Source organism: Salmo salar, chromosome 20 (assembly GCF_965601325.2).
Source record: "Salmo salar chromosome 20, fSalSal1, whole genome shotgun sequence".
Taxonomy (NCBI): domain Eukaryota; kingdom Metazoa; phylum Chordata; class Actinopteri; order Salmoniformes; family Salmonidae; genus Salmo; species Salmo salar.
In genome coordinates, this window is record NC_138310.1 from 79,091,176 (window position 1) to 79,109,337 (window position 18,162).

General features: G+C 41.1%; 2 protein-coding genes across 2 annotated transcripts; both read right to left on the reverse strand.

Annotated features, from left to right (window-relative positions):
* Positions 1-506: 506 nt before the first annotated feature.
* On the reverse strand, positions 507-2,992 carry LOC106581379 (olfactory receptor 6N2). Its single transcript, XM_045703406.1, has 2 exons — positions 2,974-2,992; positions 507-1,463 (listed from the first exon to the last, which is right to left on the reverse strand). Exons 1-2 carry the CDS (start codon positions 2,990-2,992, stop codon positions 511-513), a joined length of 972 nt encoding a protein of 323 aa, XP_045559362.1. The 3' UTR covers positions 507-510.
* Positions 2,993-6,613: 3,621 nt separating this feature from the next.
* LOC106581380 (olfactory receptor 52E4) lies at positions 6,614-7,893 on the reverse strand. The gene has a single exon (XM_045704230.2). The coding sequence runs from the start codon at positions 7,878-7,880 to the stop codon at positions 6,945-6,947; it is 936 nt and encodes a 311-aa protein (XP_045560186.1). The 5' UTR covers positions 7,881-7,893; the 3' UTR covers positions 6,614-6,944.
* Between the last annotated feature and the right edge of the window lie 10,269 nt (positions 7,894-18,162).

Consider the following 18,162-nt stretch of genomic DNA (forward strand, 5'->3'; position numbering starts at 1 on the left):
GAGTTACATTGTGTTGTTTAAGTGTTCCCTTTATTTTTTTGAGCAGTGTATATAAATGTGAAAACGTGATTTACCTGTGTTGTATACATATTTCCACACAATGAGGTTGGAATAATACTGTGAAATTGATAATGCCATTTTAGTATAAGAATTTTTTTTAAAGACTGCCTGAAATTTCAGTCTGTTCTGGTGAGATGGAGTTTTGGCCTGTCTGGTGACCTCACCAGGCAGTAAATTTGTTAATAGACCTATAAGAAAGAGAGTTCCAAACCTTTCTGCCAATAACAGCTAGTTTTCAGTTTTTCCTTCCCACTCAGACCAGTCCCAGACTGTCCTAGCAAAAGTATTGCTTGAGAAATTTTGCTAAGATTTTTACAATTTTAATTGAAAACAATCACAGTAAGGTACTTAATTGTTACCCAGAAATGATTTGATTTTGAGATTTTAAAAAAAGAATGAAAAAGAACAGCTGTATTGTACCTTTAAATAATAAAATCCAAACATGGTGCGTTATGGAATAACTTTATTGGAGAACAAGAGTTTCAGGACAGAATCCTTTATCTGTTTGTTTCTGAAACTGTAAACAAGTGGGTTCACAAGAGGAGTTAAAATACAGTTAACAATAGATATCAAGATGAGAACATTGGGATGAATATGATATGATTTAGCACTGATGTAGACACATGAATGAGCAGTGTAGAAGGTAAGGACAACAATGAGATGAGAGGAGCAGGTGGAGAAAGCTTTTTTCCGCCCTTCAGATGTGGCAATTTTGCAAACAGATTTGATGATTTTACAATATGACCAAATTATGACAGTGAATGGAACATACATCACAAATAAAGCACATGCGAGGGCTAGATCTATCAACAGTGTTGTGTCCAAACAAGACAATGTAACAATCGGAGGATAATCACAAAACCAATACATTATCTGATTACTACAGAAAGGTAGTTGTGATGCAAGAATGACATTCAATGCTGGAAGAATTATCCCCAAAGCCCATGCTGTTGAGGCCAGGATCACACATACTTTGAATGTCATGATGCTGTTGTAGCGTAAAGGATTGCAGATAGCAACATAGCGGTCGTAGGCCATAGCACATAGGAGAAATCCCTCTGCAGTTTGGAATGTCAAATAGGTATACATCTGCAAGAAGCAACCTGCAAATGAAATGGACACATCATTCCACAAACACACTGATATCATTTTAGGTAGAACGCTGGTGGTGATCACTATATCTATGAGAGACAGATTACAGAGGAAAATATACATTGGTGTGTGAAGTTTGGAGTCGAGCAACACCAGAGTGATGATCATGGCGTTGCCGATGACAACCATGATGTATACCACCAGAAGAAAGATGGCCAAGTCTGTGTAGATCTCCTTGAGACCCAGCTCCCCTCCATGTATCAGGAAATCTGAAAACAGGCTCACGTTGAACTCCAGTGGTTGAGAAACATCTGAAAAACATCATGAGAAGAATGAGATTTTCATGCATCCACGAAGTACTGTCTAAAACACATACTGGTTTATATTTAAACAGTAAGTATATAGTCGGGCACAGTGTAACTACAAGGAATACATTGTTAAGCAGTATAGTTGTTATGACCTTATTATGAATAGGTATAACATCTGCATGCAGTATTTTCACACACACACACACACACACACACACACACACACACACACACACACACACACACACACACACACACACACACACACAGAGAGACAATACACACACACCATACACACGCATGCACTCATACAAACAGACACACACACACCATACACACACACACCATACACACACACACCATACACACGCACGCATGCACTCACACACACAGCACACACACACACACACACCATACACACACACACACCATAGACACACACACACACACACACACCACACACACACACACACACACACACACACACACACACACACACACACACACACACACACACACACACACACACACACACACACACACACACACACACACACACACATATAGTAGGACCTTTTTGAACTTCATGGGATACAGAAGTTACATCATAATAGAACGAAACAAAAGCCTAAGGATGAAATAAGAGTTTGATAGTTGTTCACTGTTCACGTTTCACCAATAGACAACACTGCAAACTCGAAAGCAAAGATTTGTATGGAATCAGCTGACAATGAAGGAGGGATATCTAGTCAGTTGCACAGTTGCACAACTTGCACAACTTAGTGCGTTCAACCAAAATGTGTCTTCCGCATGTAACCCAACCAGGCTGGATCAAAGCGGTGCGGGGGGGTTTAGAGTAAGGTTGATCCGGACAAGGGCATGGTTGTCCAAAGTTGCCACAGGTAATCATAGAGCCTCGCTAGGTTGCTAAGTGGGACGACCCTACCCTAAATCCTGACCCCTAACCCTGACCATTACACAAACCCTTACTTAACCCCAACCCTAACCCTTACCTTAACCATTTTACATTTCAATGGGGTTAGGTCAGTTGGGTCATCCAAAGCATCCCACTTAGAAAAAAACATTGATTCACACAACTGAGAATAAAATAAATAAATATGGACATGGGAGAAAGAATATCTGCAAAGGTTGAATGGATTGTGTTAGGGTTAATACATCGACTCAAATAAGGTAATAATTGTAGCTATACATTTTGTTGTCATTGCATTTTAAAAACATTTAACAGGACGTTCTAAAGAAACCAGAAAATTGTTAGCATCCTCCAATTCACCAGACACTGTTGACAATATATTTTACATTAATCAGATGGTGAGAAATTCCTATTTAAATATTGGGAAAGTAATTTTGTTTACCTGAAAGAGAAGTATGTTTATTATGGCTGCCGTTCTTCTTGTTCCTTGAACAGCTCTTGTATCATTCGATTTTTCCAATTGGAAAATTAGAAAACACAAACAATTTTCATGTCATAGAAAGCACTGGAGTTCTCACTTACTTGCCATTGAGTTGGTCATCTCACCAGACCCGCATCTCTGGGATTGAGGAAGAGCTGCATAATGTGGGAATTTATATAACAACTTCTCACCGCACTTCCTCTGTAATCCTTGTTCAGGAAGCTTTTTAATTAGACAGAAAACACAGGAGTCACTTTGGGACCTTTTTATTATGTTGTCTGGCACAAGCTCATAATTGGGACCTACAACACCAGCTCTAATTGGTTTAATCAGAACACAGAGACCCTTCAATACACTGTGGTCCAATACACTGTGATTTAATATTAAATTATATAGTATTCATGCAGTGATTAAATATACTAAGTAGAAGAACATAAGAACATCCCATGGAAAAAGTACCCTATTGTCATACTTGAGTAAAAGTAAACATACGTTAATAGAAAATGACTCAAGTAAAAATAAAGTCACCCAGTAAAAACTACTTGAGAAAAAGTCTAAAAGTACTTGGTTTTAAATATACTTAAATATCAAAATTAAATGTAATTGCAAAAATATTCTTAAGTATCAAAAGTAAAAGTATAAATCATTTCAAATTCCCTATATTAAGCAAACCAGACAGCACCATTTCCTTGTTTTTTTAATTTATGGATATCAAGGGGCAAAGTCTAAAAACACAGACATACTTTACAAATGAAGCATGTGTGTTTAGTGAGTCTGACAGATCTGAGGCAGTAGGGATGATCAGGGATGTTCTCTTGATAAGTGCGTGAATTTGACCATTTTCCTGTCCTGGTAAGCATTCAAAATGTAATGAGTACTTTTGGGTGTCGGGGAAAATGTACACTACCAGTCAAAAGTTTTAGAACAACTGCTCATTCCAGGGTTTTTCTTTATTTTTACTATTTTCTACATTGTAAAATAATAGTGAAGACATCAAAACTATGAAATAACACATATGGAATCATGTACGTAGTAATCAAAAAAGTGTAAAAATATATCTGAGATTCTTCAAATAGCCACCCTATGCCTTGATTACAGATTTGCACACACTTGGCATTCTCTCAACCAGCCTTACCTGGAATGCTTTTCCAACTCCTTTTGAAGGAGTTCCCACATATACTGAGCACTTGTTGACTGTTTTTCCTTCACTCTGCGGTCCGACTCATCCCAAACCATATCAATTTGGTTGAGGTCGGGGGATTGTGGAGGCCAGGTCATCTGATGCAGCACTCCATCACTCTCCTTCTTGGTCAAATAGCCCTCACACAGCCTGGAGGTGTGTTGGGTCATTGTCCTGTTGAAAAACATATCTAATGAATTTATCCTCTCCAGCCGGGTAACTCCGGGCCTTCCATTCCTGTGGCGGTCCTCATGAGAGCCAGTTTCATCATAGTACTTGACGGTTCTTGTGACTGCACTTGAAGAAACTTTCAAATGCTTGAAATATTCCGTATTGACTATTGACTGACCTTCATGTCTTAAAGTAATGATGGACTGTCATTCTCTTTACTTATTTGAGCTGTTCTTGCCATAATATGGACTTGGTGTTTTACCAAATAGGGCTATCTTCTGTATACTTGTGCATATTTGATATTTGTGCGTCTGTAACTTTCTCACTCATCATTATTCACGATTCATTCAGGATGATCCATAATCCTGGTACAGTAGCATCCACATTAATGTCGAAGTGTTTAGAAAAATATTATATTCTTGTTTAAAAAATAATCTGAAACACAACCAAAATAAACAGAAAATGCATCCAACAAATTTGTAGAGTCACAAGCTTGATGTAGTCATTGCGTACAATGAATATTGGAACAAATACTACTGTAAACTTTTAACTACTTTAATACACATAAGTTAATTTATCCCAGCACTTTTGGTCCCCTAAAATGTGGGGACTATGTACAAAAAGTGCTGTAATTTCAAAACGGTTCACCCAATATGGATGAAAACACGCTTAAATTAAAGCTGGCGATCTGCACTTTAACATCATAGTCATTGTATTATTTCAAATTCAAAGTGCTGGAGTACAGATCCAAAACAACAAAACATTTGTCACTGTCCCAATACTTTTGGAGCTCACTGTATGTCCCTCTTGTGATGTTATTGGTTAACAGACAGACATGAATGTCAATTGCCTGGCTCTGCTCCTGTGAGAGGGAGCAAATGAAGGACTGTAGGAACTGTTTCAGAGGGAAAAGGCCTTGGATCAGTTGAAGGCAATCTGGGATATTTCCTGCTTTTCAATGGTCATTTCAATTAGCCACAGCCAAAGTCACAATGATATCTATAAGAAATTGTGAAATATTTTATTCAATATTGTCTGTCTCCTTTGCCAGCAAAAAGGACAAATGTTTTCTGGTAACATTTAGAGTATCCTATCTTATTGCATTGACTAAATAAAATGAATGTAATTAAAAACATTATATTTTGCCTATTTTCTAGAAACGTGTATAGAGAATAGCAATAATGTCATAAGTTGATGCTTATTGTTTATTATGATTCAAATCATTTAAATGTCTACTTTTTCATAAAATGTTGTGGTTTAAAAAGAGCACATTTCTGCCCAATGCCAGTTAAAATGTCCAAAATAGCACATATTTCTATGACAGTATAATGCTTTTGCCAGAGTGTTGCACATGCTTAAAGTGGTTATGCACATTTGAGTTCACATTCAGGCTCCCGAGCTGTGAATACCTTGCTACTTTAATATCAGTTTATACACATTTTCTGTATTCCTTTTCACACGACAGTCAAACCGAGCCGAGTTGAACTGTACTGCGCTGAGCTGGTTACTCCAAAAAAAAAATATCTGATATGCTTCAGGTTGGCTCCATAGAGTGAATCAGCTACAGGTTGGCTCTATAGAGTGAATCAGCTACAGGTTGGCTCCATAGAGTGAATCAGCTACAGGTTGGCTCCATAGAGTGAATCAGCTACAGGTTGGCTCTATAGAGTGAATCAGCTACAGGTTGGCTCCATAGAGTGAATCAGCTACAGGTTGGCTCCATAGAGTGAATCAGGTACAGGTTGGCTCCATAGAGTGAATCAGCTACAGGTTGGCTCTATAGATTGAATCAGGTACAGGTTGGCTCTATAGATTGAATCAGGTACAGGTTGGCTCTATAGAGTGAATCAGCTACAGGTTGGCTCTATAGAGTGAATCAGGTACAGGTTGACTCTATAGAGTGAATCATGTACAGGTTGGCTCTATAGAGTGAATCAGGTACAGGTTGGCTCTATAGAGTGAATCAGGTATAGGTTGACTCTATAGAGTGAATCAGGTACAGGTTGACTCTATAGAGTGAATCAGGTACAGGTTGACTCTGTAGAGTGAATCAGGTACAGGTGAGTGGAATCTCTGGCCATTAAGGACAATCTCTCAATTCACCTGAAACCAGAAGTATTGCAGACCTTCAATCTTGGATTTGAGCATCTCAGATGTCCCTCTGAATTTTCAGCTAACAGACACTAGAGGTCTCTATAGAGATACCATTTTGACTGGCAATCAGGTAATGACAAGACACAGACAGCAAAGCCTGTAAAACAATGTGTGCTCATCGTCACCTTTACAGTTCCCTCATTCATACCTCCTAATATCTTACAGAACATCACCTTTAAAGGGTGATTTCACAATTTTTCTACTTCATATTCATAATCTCCAACATCAAAATGTGTAAATGGAAAGACAATTTACTCCCGAACATTGCCTGCTCATTGCCTGCACATAATTGGTTAAAAACACACTAGATGATGTCATTGGAAACACTTATCTTCCTCTATCTTTTTGACTACAAAACATAGAAAAGTGTCATTCTAACATATGTTGATGTTGGGGTGGTGCTGGAGATTATGAAAATGGAGTAGAACATTTTTTAAATACACTTTAAACATCACTTTTAAGAATGGTATGTGTTGAATTCTAATCCATTTTGTTTTAGGGTTTCAATACCAGAATAATCAACAAGCCTGTCAATATTATTTACGAAGTGCCAAACAAATATCTGTATTAAGAGTCTGTAACTTTCCGGCTGAGTATTTGTATAATTTTCTGCCGCAATGACTTTGTTTGCAAGCCGTAGATAATTGGATTCAAATTAGCAGGGACGACATGAAATAGAATGTAAGCAAGTTTTCTCAAATATGGATATTCTGAAAAGCGATGCAGTATGATGGTTAGAAACCCAGTCCACAGCATAATGAGATACAGTACCAGGTGGCTTGTACAGGTCTGCAATGCTCTGTTGTTCAGCTCTTTGCTTTTCTTGGTCCAGCAAATCACAGCAATCCTGAAATAAGTGACAGCGATGCTTCCCATTGAGGAAGTAAAGAGCAGCACAGTGAAAAATAGTCCATAAATGTTGTTGATTGAAACGTTCTCACAGGATAGCTTGAACAATGATGCATTGTCACAATAAGCATTCCGAATGATTGAACTGCAGCGGGATAGCCTCATGGTGAGACCCAGTAGGACAGACACTAACACAAGGGAAACCCCCCAAGCAGACACAGACAACATAACTAAAGTTTTGGTTGTCATTATGGACGTGTACCTTAATGGGTAACATATGGCCACATACCTGTCAAAAGCCATAATGATCAGTATCATATGTGAGGCTGATCCAAACATGTGACTGAAAAAGGCCTGAGCAACACATTGGCTGTACGTGATAAACCTCTCAGTTGAAACAATGTCAGCCATGAGGCGAGGCAACAAGACAGTGTTGCCAATCAGATCATTTACAGACAGGTTACAGAAGAGGATATACATTGGTTGGTGCAAGCTTCTCTCTGTGATGATGGCGACCAGGACTCCAATGTTAGACACAAGGAGGGCGAGATAGACAAACAGCAAGGAGAAAAAAATTGGATACATGAATGTCTGTGACAATTGAAAACCCTGGATGTGAAGGATATGGCTTGGTAATGACATGTTGTCGTCCATCCTGTTAGCAATGCAGGGCAAACCTGTAAAAAAAGGACAGAAATATAAATATAAATGATCATTTGTTATAATTGTAAATACAAGTTTTAAATGAAGATATACTACACATGCTGTTTGTATCCTCTTTTTTTCAATCTGCTGCTGTAGTCAGTCATGAGGAAAATCTGTATACAGGCAGTCCTCAAAAGCCACACTTGTACCTTGCTGAAGAGGGTATGAATCCTGCCACAGGTATCGGCCACATCCTTTTTATCTAAAACACTCCCCCATCATTTATCATCCTTCATTTTATGTCAACAATGATGAGGTAAGTCAAATGGTCACGTGATTATCAACATGTGGATTTTCATGTCATAGTCTCAAGAGCTATAGCTAGGCAACTCCTCTTGAGAAGGAAATTGTTATACATTTAAAATGTTGAAAATATTGTGTGAGCGACCACTAATGGAAGCCATCTGGCAACTAGATTTTGAATGTTAATCTGTAGCTGTTTGTTAGCCTGGTCCTGGATTTGTTCGTGCCGTCTTCACACCAAGCAGGCCAACATGGCTGGTTGGCGTGACAGTTACTCCATATAGGACTTGGATAGACAGCACAAACAGTTTTGGTACTAGACTAGCTGGTCTTTTTGTGCTGTGTAGGATCAAATCCTGATACACTATATATAACGTACGTGGACACCCCTGCAAATTAGTGGATTTGGCTATTTCAGCCACACCCATAGCTGACAGGTGTATAAAATATAGCACACAGCCTAAGATCACCATGCGCAGTGCCAAGCATCGGCTGAAGTGGTGTAAAGCTCACCGCCATTGGACTCTGGATCAGTAGAAACGCGTTCTCTGGAGTGATGAATCACGCTTCACCATCTGGCAGTCTGACGGACGATTCTGGGTTTGGCGGACGCCAGGAGAACGCTACCTGCCCCAATGCATAGTGCAATTTAAAGTTTGGTGGAGGAGGAATAATTGTCTGGGGCTGTTTTTCATGGTTCAGGCTTGGCCCCTTAGTTCCAATGAAGGGAAATATTAACGCTACAGCATACAATGACATTCTAGACAAGGCCTGGGCATTTATTTTCCATTGGGGGCCACATTAGAATATAGTTTTGCCATCGCGGGCCAGAATCATATTACAGGATTATACATGTGTATGATATATCTACTGTAAATTACGTCCAGATATGCTACATATTTTAGTTTTTTAACATGCACAGAAATAAAACCACATCCATGTCTCCTTTTGGTAGGTATTTTCATTGTTATCAACCACACGGAGGGAAAAGTACACTGTGCATTCAGCAACTCTTGTTAACGGGTATGAACAAAAACATAGGAAAGAGAGAGAGCTCAACATTACATTTAAACTACTCAATCAGTGTGAGAAGTGAAGTGGGCATTGACTAGAGCAGTGAAGTCAGGTATAGTTTCTGACATCGCTATGCGCAGGATTGCTGAGAGGTGAGAGTCATTAAGAGATGATCTGTGCATTGACTTGATATATTTCGTCACTGAAAATGTCTGTTCACATACATAGGTTGACCCAAACAGTACAAACATCTTCTGAGCATGACTCCTAATCTTTGGAAAGTTTTGCATAGAACCTCGTCAGTGATATTTGAATAGTTCTCCAATCACTGCATCAGACTGAAGATTGATAAGCTCAGTGGGAGCGTTATCCACATTGAAGGTGAAAGGAGAGGAAACCAACAGCATGTTATTTTCCAACACTTTGAAATCCTCAAAACGACGAGAAAACTCACTGTTCAAAGCACGCAGTAGCGATGTATACTAGGGAACAGACTAGTAGTGTTGGAAGGTGGGTGAGATTGTTGGCTTCTACTTGGCGGGTCAGGAGGAGTAATTGTTTTGGACTGGCCTGCACAGAGCCCTGATCTCAACTCCATTGAACATCTTTGGGATGAATTGGAACGCTGGCTGTGAGCCAGGCCTAATCGCCCAACTTCAGCGCCGACCTCACTAATGCTTTTGTGGCTGAATGGAAGAAAGTCCCCATAGCAATGTTCCAACATCTAGTGGAAAGCCTTCCCAGAAGAGCGGAGGCTGTTATAGCAGAAAACGGGGGACCAACTCCATATTAATGCCCATGATTTTGGAAGGAGATTTTCCACGAGCAGGTGTCCACATACTTTTAGTCTTGTAGTGTATTTTATGCTGATACCTCAAGTGATTTAATTGAGGCCTTCACCCTTCTCTAGGCCAGTATGTGCCTGAGATACATTGGTTACAGCATTCAGTCTTTATGGTACGTAGATATGTAACAAATAACCAAGTTATGCTGTTTAATTATCAGTAAAGTTGATGATGCAGTAAATACTCAATGTGTATAAATATCTACGTTTATGGACTACTGTCATACTCTCAACAATGACTTAGACCTATAATTTGGTGCCCTTTGTCAGTGAAATGACACCTGTCTGCAACCCTCTTTGAATTACATAATTTCACTGTTAATTGACCAAGTGGAGCAAGTGGATACATTTGATATTGACAGTGGGTCAGGTGAGAGTTACCTGACATTATAAAGTCTGTTTTCCATGGTTGGTCAAGCTGTTATAGTACAAAGACTAGAGGATCTAATGAGCGCAATGATCACTATGTACTGCAGCACTAACAAATCAGGCTAATAACAGAGGGCTAATTATCTAGAATCCCTAAACTCTAATTCCCACAAGGGAGAAGAATGATGCAATGGAGAGGAAAACACTAGTGGATGTGATAACAAATTAGTATGGCTACATTTACTGTTAAAAAATATGTGTGTGTAATCCAAACGTTTGTATCAATAAAACAGTGGTGCTCAAACTTTTGGGTCTTTTGGGCCTTTTGGGCCAAAAGATGATCTGATTGTTAGGCTGTGAGCCGAACAAATAGATAGTGTGTTTAGAAATATATAAGGTAAACAATTGCTTTCTAGGGAATTTAAACAATAGCTGTTTACACTGAACAAAAATATAAACGCAACATGTAAAGTGTTGGTTCCATGTTTCAGGAGCTGAAATGAAAGATACCAGAAATGTTCCATATGCACAAAAAGCATATGGAACAATGTTGTGCAAAAATGTATTTACATTCCTGTTAGTGAGCATTTCTCCTTTGCCAAGAAAATCCATCTACTTGACAGGTGAGGCATATCAAGAAGCTGATTAAACAGCATGATCATTAGTCAGGTGCACCTTGTGCTGGGACAATAAAAGGCCACTCTAAAATGTGCAGATTTGTCACACAATGCAATTACACAAATGTCTCAAGTTTTGATGGTGCGTGCAATTGGCATGCTGACTGCAGGAATATCCACCAGAGCTGTTGCCATAGAATTGAATGTTAATTTCTCTACCATAAGACACCTCCAACGTCATTTTAGAGAATTTGGCATCATTTCCAACCAGCCTCAATTAACGGGTGTGCCTTTTTAAAAGTAATTTTGTGGAATTTCTTTCCTTCTTAATGCGTTTGAGACAATCAGTTGTGTTGAGACAAGGTAGGGGTGGTATACAGAAGACAGTCCTATTTGGTAAAATACCAAGTCCATATTATGGCAAGAACAGCTCAAATAAGCAAGAAGAAAAGACAGTCCATTATTACTTTAAGACATGAAGGTCAGTCAATACGGAATATTTCAAGCACTTTGAAAGTTTATTCAAGTGCAGTCACAAAAACCGTCAAGTACTATGATGAAACTGGCTCTCATGAGGACCTCCACAGGAATGGAAGGCCCGGAGTTACCTCTGCTGCAGAGAATAAGTTGATTAGAGTTTACTGCACCTCAGATTGCAGATCAAATAAATGTTTAACAAATGCTTGGGCCAAGAAACAGGAGCAATGAACGTTAGAGCTGTCATCAAGGCAAAGGGTGGCTACTTTGAAGAATCTAAAATCTAAAATATATTTTGATTTGTTTAACACTTTTTTGGTTACTACATGATTCCATATGTGTTATTTCATAGTTTCGATGTCTTCAGTATTATTCAAAAATGTAGAAAATAGTAAAAAAATAAGTACAACCATTGAATTAGTAGGTGTGTCCAAACTTTTGACTGGTACTGTATATATTCCTTTTTTTTTTTTTTGCAGTGAACTTAGTCGGGGACTCAACTTACTGCAATTAAACTAAAGAGGACTGTAAAGTCAAATTCTTAACCTTCAGTTATTAAAGCAGATAGTCCTTTAGAATAATTAACAAGACCTTACATCTAGTTGCATTCATGTTTTCAATAATTCAAATATTAAGAAATCTCCTGAAAAATGTGAGTAATGTTTGCTTTGGAGCATGACTGAAGGCTTTTTATCCTCTTCTCAGGTAGAAGTTATACTTTAGTGAATATGGTTCTGTAAAAGATCAGAACATTGTCACCTGTAACATGATATCTTATCAATAATACCCTAATAAAGCAATGTTTTGTACAGTGCCTTCAGAAAGTATTCATACCCCTTCCACATTTTGTTGTGTTACAGCCTGAATTCAACATTAATTAAATAGATATTTTTCCTCACCCATCTACACACAATACCCCATAATGAGAAAGTGAAAACATGTTTTTAGAAATGTTTGCAAATCAAAATAAAATATCTAATTTACATAAGTATTCACACCGCTGAGTCAATAGTTTGTAGAAGCACATTTGACAGCAATTACAACTCTGGGAAATTCTGTATAAGTCTCTAAGCGATTTTGAAACATTTGCTCGATATACATTTTCAAAAAGTAATCTCCCAGTGTCTGGTGGAAAGCAGACTGAACCAGGTCTTCCTCTAGGATTTTGCCTGTGCTTAGCTCCATTCTGTTTATTTTTTTTCCTGAAAAACTCCCCAGTCCTTAACGATTACAAGCATACCCATAACATAATGCAAGGACGACTATGCTTGAAAATATGGTGAGTTGTACTCAGTAATGTGTTGTATTTGATTTGCCCCAAATACAACACTTTGTAAATTGGACAACAGGTTAATTGCTATGCCACATTTATTGCAGTATTACATTAGTACTTTGTTGCAAACAGGATGCATGTTTTGGAATATGTTTATTCTTTACAGGCTTCCTTCTTCTCACTCTGTCATTTAGTTTAGTATTGTGGAGTAACTACAATGTTATTTATCCATCCTCAATTGTCTTCTATCACAGCCATTAAACTCTGTAACTGTTTTAAAATCACCATTTTGCCTCATGGTGAAATCACTGAGTGGTTTCCTTCCTCCTGGCAACTGAGTTAGGAAGGACGTCTCTGTCTTTGTAGTAAATGGGTGTATTGATACACCATCCAAAGTGTAATTACATTTAGCAGGGGGGGGGGGGGGTTAGAAGGATTACTTAATCCTATCCCAGGTATTCCTTAAAGAGGTGGGGATTCAGGTGTCCCCGGAAGGTGGTGATTGACTCCGCTGTCCTGGCATTGTGAGGGAGCTTGTTCCACCATTGGGGTGCCAGAGCAGCGAACAGTTTTGACTGGGCTGAGCGGGAACTGTGCTTCCGCAGAGGTAGGGAGGCAAGCAGGCCAGGGGTGGATGAACGCAGTGCCCTTCTTTGGGTGTAGGGACTGATCAGAGCCTGAAGGTACGGAGGAGCCGTTCCCCTCACAGCTCCGTAGGCAAGCACCATGGTCCTGTAGCAGATGCGAGCTTCAACTGGAAGCCAGTGGAGTGTGCGGAGGAGCGGGGTGATGTGAGAGAACATGGGAAGTTTGAACACCAGACGGGCTGCGGCATTCTGGATGAGTTGTAGGGGCTTAATGGCACAGGCAGGGAGCCCCGCCAACAGCGAGTTGCAGTAATCCAGACGGGAGATGACAAGTGCCTGGATTAGGACCTGTGCCGCTTCCTGTGTGAGGCAGGGTCGTACTCTGCGAATGTTGTAGAGCATGTACCTACAGGATCGGGTCACCGCCTTGATGTTAGCGGAGAACGACAGGGTGTTGTCCAGGGTCACGCCAAGGCTCTTAGCACTCCGGGAGGAGGACACAATGGAGTTGTCAAACGTGCTGGCGAGATCATGGAACGGGCAGTCCTTCCCCGGGAGGAAGAGCGGCTCCGTCTTGCCGAGGTTCAGCTTGAGGTGGTGATCCGTCATCCACACTGATATGTCTGCCAGACATGCAGAGATGCGATTCGCCACCTGGTTATCAGAAGGGGGAAAGGAGAAGATTAATTGTGTGTCGTCTGCGTAGCAATGATAGGAGAGACCATGTGAGGATATGACAGAGCCAAGTGACTTGGTGAATAGCGAGAATAGGAGAGGGCCTAGAACTGAGCCCTGGGGGACACCAGTGGTGAGAGCACGTGGTGCGGAGACGGATTCTCGCCACGCCACCTGGTAGGCGCGACCTGTCAGGTAGGACGCAATCCAAGAGTGAGCCGCGCCGGAGATGCCCAACTCGGAGAGGGTGGAGAGGAGGATCTGATGGTTCACAGTATCAAAGGCAGCAGACAGGTCTAGAAGGATGAGAGCAGAGGAGAGAGAGAGTTAGCTTTAGCAGTGCGGAGAGCCTCCGTGACACAGAGAAGTGCAGTCTCAGTTGAATGACCAGTCTTGAAACCTGACTGATTTGGATCAAGAAGGTCATTCTGAGAGAGATAGCAAGAGAGCTGGCCAAGGACGGCATGCTCAAGAGTTTTGAAGAGAAAAGAAAGAAGGGATACTGGTCTGTAGTTGTTGACATCGGAGGGATTGAGTGTAGGTTTTTTGAGAAGGGGTGCAACTCTCGCTCTCTTGAAGACAGAAGGGACGTAGCCAGCGGTCAAGGATGAGTTGATGAGCGAGGTGAGGTAAGGGAGAAGGTCTCCGGAAATGGTCTGGAGAAGAGAGGAGGGGATAGGGTCAAGCGGGCAGGTTGTTGGGCGGCCGGCTGTCACAAGTCGCAAGATTTCATCTGGAGAGAGAGGGGAGAAAGAGGTCAAAGCATAGGGTAGGGCAATGTGAGCAGGACCAGCGGTATCGTTTGACTTAACAAACGAGGATCGGATGTCGTCGACCTTCTTTTCAAAATGGTTGACGAAGTCATCCGCAGAGAGGGCAGAGGGGGGGGGGGGGAGGAGGATTCAGGAGGGAGGAGAAGGTGGCAAAGAGCTTCCTAGGGTTAGAGGCAGATGCTTGGAATTTAGAGTGGTAGAAAGTGGCTTTAGCAGCAGAAACAGAGGAAGAAAATGTGGAGAGGAGGGAGTGAAAAGATGCCAGGTCCGCAGGGAGGCTAGTTTTCCTCCATTTCCGCTCGGCTGCCCGGAGCCCTGTTCTGTGAGCTCGCAATGAGTCGTCAAGCCACGGAGCAGGAGGGGAGGACCGAGCCGGCCGGGAGGATAGGGGACATAGAGAGTCAAAGGATGCAGAAAGGGAGGAGAGGAGGGTTGAGGAGGCAGAATCAGGAGATTGGTTGGAGAAGGATTGAGCAGAGGGAAGAGATGATAGGATGGAAGAGGAGAGAGTAGCGGGAGAGAGAGAGCGAAGGTTGTGACGGCGCAATACCATCTGAGTAGGGGCAGAGTGAGTAGTGTTGGAGGAGAGCGAGAGGGAAAAGGATACAAGGTAGTGGTCGGAGACTTGGAGGGGAGTTGCAGTGAGATTAGTAGAAGAACAGCATCTAGTAAAGATGAGGTCAAGCGTATTTCCTGCCTTGTGAGTAGGGTGGGACGGTGAGAGGGTGAGGTCAAAAGAGGAGAGGAGTGGAAAGAAGGAGGCAGAGAGAAATGAGTCAAAGGGAGACGTAGGGACGTTAAAGTCACCCAGAATTATGAGGGGTGAGCCATCCTCAGGAAAGGAACTTATCAAGGCATCAAGCTCATTGATGAACTCTCCAAGGGAACCTGGAGGGCGATAAATCATAAGGATGTTAAGCTTGAATGGGCTAGTGACTGTGACAGCATGGAATTCAAATGAGGAGATAGACAGATGGGTCAGGGAAGAAAGAGAGAATGTCCACTTGGGAGAGATGAGGATTCCAGTGCCACCACCCCGCTGACCAGATGCTCTCGGGGTATGCGAGAACACGTGGTCAGACGAGGAGAGAGCAGTAGGAGTAGCAGTGTTTTCTGTGGTAATCCATGTTTCCGTCAGCGCCAAGAAGTCGAGGGACTGGAGGGTAGCATAGGCTGAGATGAACTCTGCCTTGTTGGCTGCAGACCGGCAGTTCCAGAGGCTGCCGGAGGCCTGGAATTCCACGTGGGTTGTGCGTGCTGGGACCACCAGGTTAGAGTGGCAGTGGCCATGCGGTGTGAAGAATTTGTGTGGCCTGTACAGAGAGGAGAGAACAGGGATAGACAGACACATAGTTGACAGGCTACAGGAGAGGCTATGCTAATGCAAAGGAGATTGGAATGAAAATTAACTAAACAACTGGGCAAGCGAGAGAGCAGGGCCTCCCTCACTAACCATTCACTGAAACACTCAAATATACCTTTTCCAACTTCCACTTTAGAAATTATAATTGATGTAAACTACAGTGGTTTAATGTTTCCAGGAATAGGCTCAAACTTAGTTTATTCAGCTAGATAACTTGGTACAGTATTCTACCATGAAACCCACCCAGTGCACCGTGTCCTATGACGCCGTAGCTAACTAGCATGCTAGCATCCAATAACACACGGTTAGAACCAATACTTGGTTACAACAAACTACCAATGGATCATTCGTGTCTGTGTCTAGTTCCTTTCATAATGCATAAGTAATTAAACGTTGGCTAGCTAACACAAAGTCAGTCCTGCTAGCTACACAAGTGGACTACACAACTCGAAAGTTCAGAAAGTTAAGGGTACGTTGCAAAAATCTTATTGACTAAAAATGATACAGTACTGCTAGCTGGTAGAGTTGGCTAGCTAGCAGTGGCTGCGTTTACCTTTATCTTTTATCTTTGATACATAGACAACTATGTAGCTAGCTAATATTACACTAATCAAATCACTCCGTTGTAATGTATTTAGTTTCTACAGTACTGCTAGTTGGTAAAGTTGGCTAGCTAGCAGTGCCTGTGGTGTTGACGCCGTTTGGAAAATGGCGCGACCGAACGAATACAGCTGGCTAGCTAACCTTGTTAGTTCCTCAAAGTTAGTTTCTCAAAGCTACACCTACACCTTTAGCTACACCTTTATCCTTGATGCAAAGACAACTTTGTAGCTAGCTAGCTAAAATTACACTAATCAAATCGTTCCGTTGTAATGTAATGTAATTAAATGTAATTTTACCCGCGGAGCGAAGTACAGCATGACTACTCACTCCAGCATAGAGTAATAAATAACTTCACCATGCACAAAGGGATATTTAGTGTTTTATTTTTATAAATTTGTATCAATAGGTGCCCTTCTTTGTGAGGCATTGGAAAACCTCCCTGGTCTTTGTGGTTGAATCTGTATTTGAAATTCACTGACGGATCTTACAGATAATTGTATATGTGGGGTACAGAGATGAGGTAGTCATGTTAAAAATCATGTTAAACACTGTTATTGCACCAAGTGTGAGTCCATACAACTTATTATTGGACTTGTTAATAATTACAGTACTGAACTTATTTAGGCTTGTCATAACAGAGGGGTTGAATTCATATTGACTCAAAACATTTCAGCTTTTCTTAAATTTTTTACATTTCTGAAAAACATAATTCCACGTTGACATTATGGGGTATTGTGTGGAGGTCAGGGACATAACATCTACATTTAATCCATGTTAAATTCAGGCTGTAGCAACAACATGTGGAAAAAATCAAGGGCTGTGAATTTTCTCTGTTTTTATATGTTTTTAAAGACCTAATTCCCCACCAATTCGGTGGGTTTGTGAAGCACTGCTAGCAGTGGGTAAAGTGAGTCTTCCATCCCTCAGGATCCTCCAGTATTCCTCCAGTAATGAGAGGGGTGGCCTCGCCCTAACCCTTCATCAACTAACAATGACCAGAGCTCGATTCAATTCAATTAAATTAAATGTTATTGGTCACATGCACATATTTAGCAGATGTTATTGTGGGTGTAGCGAAATGCTTGTGTTTCTAGCTCCAACAGTGCAGTAGTATCTAACAATTCACAATAATACACACAACTCTAAAAGTAATTAACTACCTCCCTGTCCAATAGGGCTATCTCTCCTGGGTGGAACGATTAACCTATCCCTTTAGTCCATTCCCCAGTTCTCTACGCCACTTTGGTAAAGAGGCCCGCTTGTCCCCATTGCAATCCCATAGGTCAGTGTCCACATATTCCCTTATCCCCTCCTATTTTAATAGATACTTCATCAATGTTTCTCTCTGAGGACATTCTTACACAACAGGAAGGAAGGAGTTCTAGATATGACT

What these genes read in the sequence shown, in the direction of transcription:
- LOC106581380 (XM_045704230.2), bottom strand. Translation starts at nt 7,880, where the DNA reads ATGGACGACAACATGTCATTACCAAGCCATATCCTTCACATCCAGGGT.